The sequence below is a fragment of the Acipenser ruthenus genome, chromosome 29 (assembly GCF_902713425.1).
Source record: "Acipenser ruthenus chromosome 29, fAciRut3.2 maternal haplotype, whole genome shotgun sequence".
Taxonomy (NCBI): Eukaryota; Metazoa; Chordata; class Actinopteri; order Acipenseriformes; family Acipenseridae; genus Acipenser; species Acipenser ruthenus.
In genome coordinates, this window is record NC_081217.1 from 19,002,864 (window position 1) to 19,012,901 (window position 10,038).

The following is a 10,038-nucleotide window of genomic DNA, read 5'->3' on the forward strand; positions in this document are numbered from 1 at the left end:
GCAAAATGTGGTTACATTTTATATATAATAACCTTCAGATGAGACGGATAGCAGCTTGGATGTTAGGACTGTTTGTTGACAAGTTGATGTGTGTTTAGTGTGGCACGTTCATGTTTTGGGTGCATGAAAATGGGTTGGCGGTTACAGTTGTCTCATTTTATTAGTGATTTACGCACAGACTACAAGTGATATGCCCATCACCACACTTCACTTGAAGATTGGGGGTGTTTCTCCTATTGGTTGGCACAATACTGCACCTGTTTTATTCTTTTTCTGTCTAGTACGAGTATCCCCGGGACCGGAGGTCAATACCCCAGGAAATGTACCACTACAACTACCCCGCCTCCCCGTCTTTGCAGGACAAAATGGTAGGTGTCTAGTCTCAGCCCACAATTCAGGAAACTTGACAATTGGGAACATCTGAACACGCAGCCATGCAGAGAGGACTCCTGCGTTTCTCTTGTTGTAACCTTTTCATTTCGCTGCTGCCTTTTCTAAAAGCACGCAACGCTTGCGACTCAGATTGCTTCCCTTTCTTCACTGTTTCTTTGTGTCTGTTTCTCGTGGCTGCTGGGCTCAGGAGGATATCCTAGACCTGCAGTTGCAGAGAAATCTGGAATACCTTGATCAGCAGGTAGGCCTGCCCCAACAGCAGAGACCATAAAATAAACAATGCATGTCCCAGTCGCTCCCCGTACCACTCAGCATGTTACATGTGAGGAAATGCTGTTTAATTTAGATAGATCCCTGGACACTCGCGGCGTGCGGAGATACTGTGAGAAGTCTGTGGTCCTATATGCTTGGAAGACTCTAAAGGTCCTCACATGGGCAGCGTCAAGTCATAGGTGATGTGCAGCCCACTGGGAATAAAAGGAACTGAACATATAGTGCTGTCACTGAAGCTCTTCATCTGGACTATTGAGTATCCTAAAAGCCTGTCTGTCTCTTTCTGTTCCCCGAATCTCTGGTTATATTTGTGGTGTTAGCACCCTGACCCCTAGTGAGACATGGACAGTGTGGTGCAGAATTCAGGGGAGAGGCGTGGTCAGTCAGCCATGAATGACACTGTGATGTAGAATGAACTCATTCCTAATGCCTGTTCTCTGTGTGTCATCTTTCCATATCACTAATAAGATGAGCTGTCCATAAAACAATGGATCCACAGCAGTGAGGTATTATAACATAGCGCCTGTTTTGTACTGCATAAATCACTGTTATGGACCACTGTGGACAGCTCATGTGAAACACATCTGTACTGTGCCTTTTGTGTATCCTGTGCTACTGTAGCTAACAAGTGACTCTCATGTACTCAGCATACAGACATGATGGATAAGATCAGTATTAAGTGCAAGATATGAGTCTCTTTCTCGTTTAATAAACATGCACAATACCTGCACCTGTGGTGTGAATAATATAATAAGTATGCCACTTTAGCATGTTATACCACCAAAAGAATAGTTCATACGAATGACATCTGGTCAGCATTGTAAGATGCTGGCAGTCATCATTCTCGCCAAGGACAAGCATGCTTCCCTAATTGAGATAATAATGGATAGAGATAGAGAACAGTGGTAGAGAGCGGCAGACTCACAGAAAGAAAGGAGATATCGAACAGAGAGTGTGAGGCTAGGGTTCCCTGTGAAACAGTGTGGTTTAGGAAGGATTTTTAATGATTGCATTCTCTATATTCATGTAGGTTTCTCCATATCACGAAGTCTACAGGGACGTGCTGCCAGCCTACAAGACCAATGAAATTGATATTGATGTAAGAACCCCACCCGTCTCTGTCCGTCTTGTATGATGAGACTGCAGGAGAATTTCACATAAAGGCTGTATTGATGCTGACCGCCCTTGTTTCTCTCTCTCTCTCTCTCTCTCTCTCTCTCTCTCTCTCTCTCTCTCTCTCTCTCTCTCAGAAACTCCTGGGCCAGCTGTGTGAACAGAACCGGGTCCTAAAAGACAAGGAGGCGACCGTGCAGCGCCTGCGAGTTGACAAGGTAACCAGCCTCGGAGCACTCTAACCGCCCACCCCTTTGAACCAACAGTGGACCGATTCTTTTGGATAGTCTTTACAGCCTTCATTATAATAACACATCATCAATAAGCAAATCTACTTGCATAAGATGAATGTCCACAGATAAATGGACCGGTGTACAGCAGTGTAAACAGGTGACTGTGTAGAGGTAACCACTGTAGAGGTACAGGAACAGACGGTTACTGAACGGTGGACATTGTGTTTGTTTGTTCTTCCTTAGGACAGTCTGGAAGGAGCTTTGGTCGCCACTCACCAGGAGCTGGACCTGTACCGAAATCAGCCAAGCATTGCGGACAAGCTGCAGATCAAGAAAGAGGCTCTACAGAACCAGCTGATCAACATCCGTGGGGAGCTGTCACAGGCCTCCAGTGTAAGAAGAGGCAGGGACACGGAGCCAAGGGTTAGGGTGTGATTGAAGAGACTAGGCTTCGGGGTTATGTACTGTAGCCAGTCCTCCTTTGATGAAACAGTCCTTGAATTACTGAACTTTACTGTACCAGAGACTAGAATTTGGGGAGTCAAAGAATCCCTGAAAAACCTGGTGATTTAAGATCCCAGGATAGCTGTGATCAGACTGTATTGATGGGGAATAGTGGGGGATCTGTACTGGAGTCAGGTCTCCTTTGGTGAAAGAGTCCAGCTAGATAGTTGCCAGCAATGGAATGGACTGACTTGTACTGACAGATGGGGGTAGTGGATTATGTTGTAAGTGGGTGTGAATGGCGTTTGAGGCTCTGCGGTGTGTGTGTGTGTGTGTGTGTGTGTGTGTGTGTGTGTGTGTGTGTGTGTGTGTGTGTGTGTAGTGCAGTGCTCACTGTGCTCAATGCAACACCCACAGGTTCTGGCGACGGCGCAGATGGAATTTGAGGTTCTGGAGGACGAGGTGGGGGCCGTGCACAGCGATCTCTGGGAGCAGCTTCATGCAGGAGGGCAGGTAAACTAACAGCTAAACTGCCTTACAGGGCTTCACAAAGACTCCAGAGCATACCCCCTTTTCTCTTTGCCCACCTTTGCGCACGAAAATATAAAAACACTAACTGTTAACCTAGATATGAAACGCAGGTCCCTGTTTTGGCTGCTTTAATGTTGTGTTAAGGCAGAGGCAGGATGCTTCTCATTGCTTTGATAATTACCTGAGGGCATAACTCTTTAGAACAGGCTTACCAAATCAATTATTCACCAACTATGCCTGAATTATTTAAACCGCTCATCACTAATGCATTAATCCAGTATGTGTATTTTCTAGATGGTTCATTATAGGTTTTTTTAATATTGGCTGTGGGAGGTCTTGTGAGTGAAAATAGCAGTGGAACGGCAGTGCAATGCTGACATGTATTAACAACTGGCAGTGTATGTTCCAGGATCATTGTGTGGGTTTGATTACCACGTCTGCTGAGATCTCACTTTGATTGGGATGAATGCAAGTTATTCAAGCTTGTTTCTGGATTTCAGATTGCACTGTCACAGTGTTGATAATGGGCGGCAAGCTTTCGCTTTGTTTAGGTGCACAAGGCTGTGTCTATGTTTGTCTGGATACTGTTTTTTTTATACAATAATCTAGTCTTAAGATACCCTATTGCAGTTTATCGCACCAGTTGGCCCTTCACAGATGTAATGTGTTCCATCATATTGGCGAGATGCATGTCCTACGTATCTTTGTGACCATGGCGTCCCAATACCATTTCTCCATTGCTTGCGTCATATGACCGGTAGAGGATGGTGGTTCCTGGGCTTCTTCTTTTGTGTTCAGTGTTCATCCTAACAGTCTGCTCGTCGTTTCAGAACGAGCTCCTTCACAGACACACACAGAAGGAGTTCTGGAGGATCCAGGATGTGCTGGAGGGTCTACACAAAAACAACCCCTCCCGGGGGACTGACACCGCCAAGTACAGAGGTAACGGGACTTGAGGACAGACAGGGACAAACTGGGCACCAGGGCCATAAGTAACTGACAGGGATAAATAGGGAGGTATTGGGGCCAGCCGTGAAGGGTCCGGGGACCTGGAAGTTGAGAGGACACATAGCATTGGACAAGGTTGGTTTAAGTTAAGATATATTTGGTGCAATATCAATCCTAGTTGTCTCATACTTTATAAGTTGAAGCCTTACTGATTCTTGTTACAAAGTGCTACAGCAGTTTAAGAATGGCATATTGTTTTCTTTGTTTTTGTAAAGAAATATGCAGGCAACACCTTTATTAAATTCATTCTCAACATTTCCTGGCACTTTGTGAACATCCTTTATTCTGTTGCCACCCAGAGTCCTACTGAGACCGTATCCACCCAAACACTGCACCTACAATGTACAGTATACCCTACCCTAAAGGGGGTGAAATATTTGACAATAGCGGCATTTAAGGAGAACAAGGTCTCAGATTAATTAGTTTTAATGTGGCAGAATGGGGTACTCATGATAAACCATTTGGGTAGTACATCCTGGGAGGAAGATACCGTATGGCCAAAGTAACTCTCCGTTTCTCTCTCTCAGTGACCAGCGGGGCCTCTGGGTCCTTCAGCACTAACAGCCCGGCCAGCCCCCTCAGCTCCGTCAGCCTGACCAGCCCGTTGAGCCCCTTCTCTCCAGTCTCGGGGTCTCAGGTCTCCCCAACCAAGCAGGTCATCATCGAGGTGAGTTACACCTGCTTAGATTCACACTCTCACAACTTTCTGATACTGCCTTCACTCCACTCTCCTGGGATCACATGTAAGCATTTTAACCCCTCAAGACAAGGATGGCTTGTAGTTTGGTTCTTGTAGGCTCAAGTTCCTGCAGAAAAATCTTTGTTTTTTGTTGTTTTTTCTTGTTCTTTGTTTTTCATGTTTCACATGTGCTTGCTTGCCTGCTGCTTGCTTGCCTGCTGCTTACTTTCCAGACATTTCAGTTATAAAAGTATCTACCATCCCAGATGTTACCAGATCATTACAGGGAAAAAATGAATACATCGATGTCTGTCCAATTATATTAGAATGACATTCTCTTTTACTTCCAAGGTCGCAGGAGCTCAGATATGTCAAATGCAAACTCTTGACTTATTTTAGAGGTTTGCTCATAGGGTTTGCACTACTAACTTTTTCTCCATGTTATCAAAACATGAAAAACTCCTCTTATTAGTGCTCAAGAAATTTTGCACTGTTGGAAAATCACAGAAATTCTGAAACAGTACCTCCTGTTAAAATACAGAAAAGTGTGGGTTTGGGGTTGTGTTAAGGACACTTGACCTGTAGATCCTTCACAGTGATGCAATGGAAGGACCCTACCAGATCTAACCCCCACCTACCCACAATCCTACCTCCTCAGTGTCTCTGCTTTGTGTCCATCTTGGCTTGGCTACTCTTAAAGCTCTCTGCTTTATCTCTATCTCTGTCTGTCACCTTCTTTCTCTGCTTTAGGACATGGGCCCTCCTCGACCCCCACTCCCCAAATCTTACGTCCCCCTGGAGTCCCCCCTTTCCATCCCCCCCTCCGTCCCACCCCTGCCCCTCGACAGCACCCTGTGGCTCAGCAGCAGTGCCGGACTGCGGCCCGACAGTGAGGATGAGGAGGAGCGCAGACTGGGAGAGGTACCGACCCGGACCGGACACACCAACACCAGTCGAGCCTCGACTCCCACCACAACCCCCTCACCTCCCACTCATCCCTCAACTCTCCATTTCATTTCTGTACTGGCTTCTTTATGCTCATGCGTTCACCACCACCCCGCCTCCTTATGTAATTGTTCACCTTTTAAATCCATGGGTCCAGGAAGAGCAAACAGAATGAGACCAATATACTGTTCAAGAAACAAGCTTTACTACGCTGGTCCCTTAAAACTGGTATAATAAAGCGTGTCAGAATAAAACATATTGGCAGATGCAGCAAGCTTTGTCATTGTGGACTGCAGCATTGTCATTGCACACTGCACTTGATAGTTTACAAAAAGGGCCGTGGGTGATGCTGTCCAGGGCCCATGAAGCTCCATACTCCATTTTTTTTTTTTTTTTTTTTGTGTCGTTATGGTGATCTGTCTAATGTGTGTGTGTTTGTTTTTGAGTTTAGAAACAGCTCTGGGTTGAATTTGGCTGCCTGTTACTGAATCATTACACATAATATAGTAATACAGAATATTATCAATAACAGTAAAAATGATCTTTTTTCCCACACCTGGTATGGAAATGGTATAGAGCAGAGCTTTGCACATTTCAGGAATACAAGACCCACTGCACTGCAATGCCATGCAGCCAGATTCAATTCCACCACGCCATCAAAAAGACTAGTATACACTGCCCTGTGAACTGTGCTCAGACCCGCACTCCCTCGCTGTCCACACACTGAGCCTTTAGTGCTTGTTTCTGTTTTATTTGCAGTCGAAGTTCAGTTTCCGATCAGATACTCCGCCAGCAGAGAAATCCAGCCCTGGAGAGTCGGAGCTGAACAATCAGAACAATGGTAAGAGTGGGATTTCCCTTTGGGAATTTTCTTAAAGAACAATTGTCCAATTGCAATATATTAACACTATTTTAAATGCTGATAATTGGATTGCCTGCATTCCTGCCTGAACTATTATGCCAACATCTACCAACTGGGACAAAGTGGGGTGGTTTTAGTCACAGCCATCAATTCTTTACCACGGTCTTCTAGTGTAAACAAAGGAGACTCACAACAGCAGGAATCTGGTACAAAACAAGACGGAGCTCGGATATTTATTTTCTTCGTTGTTTTGAAGTTGTAAATGACACCACACTGGAGAACTAAACTAAATACTTCAGGACGAAAGTAAACTGTAATATCGGACGGCTAAGCCGTTTACGGAGCAAAACACTTTGTATCTCTCTTTAATAAAGAGTAGAAGCGATACCTTGGAGTTTGCTGCAGCACGCTGGGTCTGTGGGCAAGACTGATCCTTGTCAAAGACCCCGCGCTGTTGCTTCAACCCTGCTTAAATACCTGCCTTAACTGATCACAGGTAAGTATTTGTTTGGACACGAATGGGATCCTGGGAAATGTAGTTCAGGGTTCTATGACAACTGAACTACACTTTCTTTTACAACACACAGCTTAGTAACAACACCTGCTTTTCTCCATGCTGTCTGCAGTGGGCGTTATTCCTCCCTGGACCAAGTCTCCTGTCAAAGAGGAGACAAGCTCTCCGTCTCTCACCAACCGCAGAAGCGACAACAGCAAACTGCCCAATGGACACATCTCTCAGGTAAGACAAGCTGACCCACAGTGCAATACTACCATCTAACACTAGAGGGTGGTACCGGAACCCACAGAGCAATCCCATGGTCCAGTTTGAAATATGTACCCTGCAACGGTTTATTTATTTACCCTACAGGAGCGCCCGAAGAGTGCAGTGTTCCCTGCAGAGGTGAAGATGAAGATGAGCGTGAAGGAGCAGAATGAGAGGATCAAGCGACACCAGAGCAGCTCAATGCGTGAGAAGAGAAACAGCCTGCAGCTTTCTAATAACCAACAGATTGATGGGGTCAAGCCTGCTGTCAACTACAGAGTGGTATGAGTCGAGATGTCTCCTTTATCTTGCCCAATGCACCAGCAGGCTGGTTACCTGTCCTCCTTCTCAGCATTAAACTGCACAGTATTCCCCCAAGCTCGCTTTCTGCCCCACAAAGGCAGAAGTCCTTTCTTTGCTTTTTTTCTCACTCTGATTGGTAGATGTTCTGCCTCTTACTTGTGCCTGTCCTCCCTGTTTTGTGGGTGTCCTCTGTTGGCCGGAAATCATTGTTAGGTGAAGTTCCCTGCCACTTTATGATTGGTGCCTGTGCTCCCTTGCCTCTCTCTGACTGGCTTGCTCTGGCGCAGGTGCGGCGACGGCTGACCGCTCACGAGGTGGACATCAAGGACCTGGAGGCGGCGGTACGAGGGCAGGGGATGGAGTCCCCTCGGGAGGAGATTGCTCGCCTGCGCCGGGTGGAGATCGAACCCGAGCACTACAACGTGGACATCAGCAGAGAGGTTAGTGTCGGGGGTACTCATGGATCTGACTGACCTTGATGACTTCCTGCATCTGGATGACGTGTAACACTGACAGATCCCTCCCTCCCCAGCTATCGACGCCGGACAAAGTCCCGATTCCAGAGCGATACCTGGATACTGACCCCGACCTGCCCCTCAGTCCAGATGAAATCCGTGAGAAGAAGAAGAAGGTGCAGCGCATCAAGACCCTCATCGCCAAGTCCAAGTACGCCGCACTTTCAACACAAACGGCATCATGCTCAATCTGCTTCCATTTATTTTGCACCTACGTGTACAGCGAGGGCCCAAGGTTTTGCATCCCCCTGCAGAATGAACTCATTTTGCTTCGTAAAGTCACATGAAACCTGCTGAATAATGTTACGTTAACATATTAAATTATATACCACTTTGATTTGATTTCAAAATCTAACATGAAATACTGTACTACTGTTATGGCTTCCGGTAGATTTTTGCGATATCATTTTGTAGTTTCTTTGATTATATCATGTGATATTAGGATTAGAGGTTTGAAGTTCTGGATGTATAACCCCATTCCCCTTCCTCCCCCGCTCCCCTCCCTCCTGTGATCAGTTTACAGAACATCGTGCCTCTGCTGGACGGCCCAGCAGATGGACAGGTGGACACAGAGCAGCAGCGGCAGGAGCAGGAGAAGCGGATCGAGATCTCGTGTGCTCTTGCTACCGAGGCGTCCCGACGCAGTCGCCTGCTCTCTGGTGAGGAGATGAGACGGCTTTAAACAGACTGGCCTCTATCAGGAGAGGCTGTCCACTTAGGATTCCCTTCTGTGGTTCAGACCCAATGTGACTCGCAAAGCAGGAGTTCCAGACAAAACCATGACATGGGCCCCATGGCAGAACGGACGGAATCAAAGCAGAGCTGCAAAAGTACAGTTGAACAATTGAGTAATTCTGCAGTATTTCTTCAAGTCGGCCATAAACAACATGAATTGCCATTTAAAATGTATTTAAATTGGTGTATACTCCATTTTTGTCATGACAGCTGTTCACCCTTTATATCTTGTGATTGCAGCCTAGACAGAAAAAACAAAAAAAAGACTGAATTCAGTTATATATCCATGCAATCCATTTCCCTTATCTCATGATTTGTACATATATTTGCAACCAAAAGACAAACCACATACACAACTGTGCCTTTATTCAGCTGCTAGAAGAGACATTTTTAAAACCACAATTTGTCATCCTTTCTGATTGTTATGACAGTGTGTTGACTGTACTCTACCTTGTAAAACGCAGAACAAAAGTGTGATACTGTCTGAATAGCACCCTCTCCTGGTGTTTACTGGTGCTGCAGCTCTGTTTGGATAGTGGTGGTGCTCACACATGACCTGTTTATTTTATTTCATTTTTAATTTAATTTGTTTTTGTTGGGTTTGATTCCATACCATTCCATTCCAGCTCAATGCCTTACCCCCAGCCCTCCAACCTCCCCGACCAACCCGGACCCTCCCCCCATTGCTGACCTCACTGACTCCTCCCACTTCATGAAGGTCTAAGTCTGCACAGGTGAGTCCCACCCACCACACTGAGGCAGGACTTAGTAGCGGATAGCAAATTCATTGATTGGATCATCAGTTCATCATGGATTTAAAGAGCATGCCTAGAGAATGCCAGTGGTTTCCACGATTGAACTAAGGCCATTGCATTTATAACTACACTAAAAGGCTGCAGTGTTGTTGTTGTTGTTGTTGTTGTTGTTGTTGTTATTATTATTATTATTATTATTATTATTATTATTATTATTATTATTATTATTATTATTGTCCAAATCATCTCCCTAAACCTCCCCCTCACTCACCAGACACTGCCCTACCCAGTGAAGTGTTTTTACCACAGACTGCTAACAATGAAGAATTCTCGGTTTCCAGAGCTATAAACATAATCCACAGGATGTTTCTAGTTTAAGACAGCCATTTTCCATTAGCCAAACACTTTTGAAATCACTGCCTGGGGAACTGATTATTTTGGACAAAAAATCTTAGCTTTCTTTTTAATAACAAATTAATAAATTAT

The 10,038-nt window shown here is 45.4% G+C and overlaps 1 protein-coding gene across 7 annotated transcripts in view; it reads left to right on the plus strand.

The window, feature by feature from the left end:
* Positions 1–10,038, plus strand: part of LOC117428459 (pleckstrin homology domain-containing family A member 6-like) — a 64,602-nt gene that overhangs the window by 51,112 nt on the left and 3,452 nt on the right. For all 7 annotated transcript variants that reach the window (XM_059004457.1, XM_059004458.1, XM_059004460.1 and 4 more), the window contains 15 exons: positions 282–368; positions 581–634; positions 1,697–1,765; positions 1,917–1,997; positions 2,256–2,405; positions 2,874–2,969; positions 3,818–3,929; positions 4,523–4,662; positions 6,379–6,460; positions 7,108–7,220; positions 7,350–7,526; positions 7,835–7,987; positions 8,080–8,213; positions 8,579–8,721; positions 9,424–9,531. In XM_059004457.1, coding sequence (XP_058860440.1) covers positions 282–368; positions 581–634; positions 1,697–1,765; positions 1,917–1,997; positions 2,256–2,405; positions 2,874–2,969; positions 3,818–3,929; positions 4,523–4,662; positions 6,379–6,460; positions 7,108–7,220; positions 7,350–7,526; positions 7,835–7,987; positions 8,080–8,213; positions 8,579–8,721; positions 9,424–9,521 — 1,689 coding nt within the window. In that variant the 3' untranslated portion in view covers positions 9,522–9,531. The remainder of the gene's footprint in view (positions 1–281; positions 369–580; positions 635–1,696; positions 1,766–1,916; positions 1,998–2,255; positions 2,406–2,873; positions 2,970–3,817; positions 3,930–4,522; positions 4,663–6,378; positions 6,461–7,107; positions 7,221–7,349; positions 7,527–7,834; positions 7,988–8,079; positions 8,214–8,578; positions 8,722–9,423; positions 9,532–10,038) is intronic.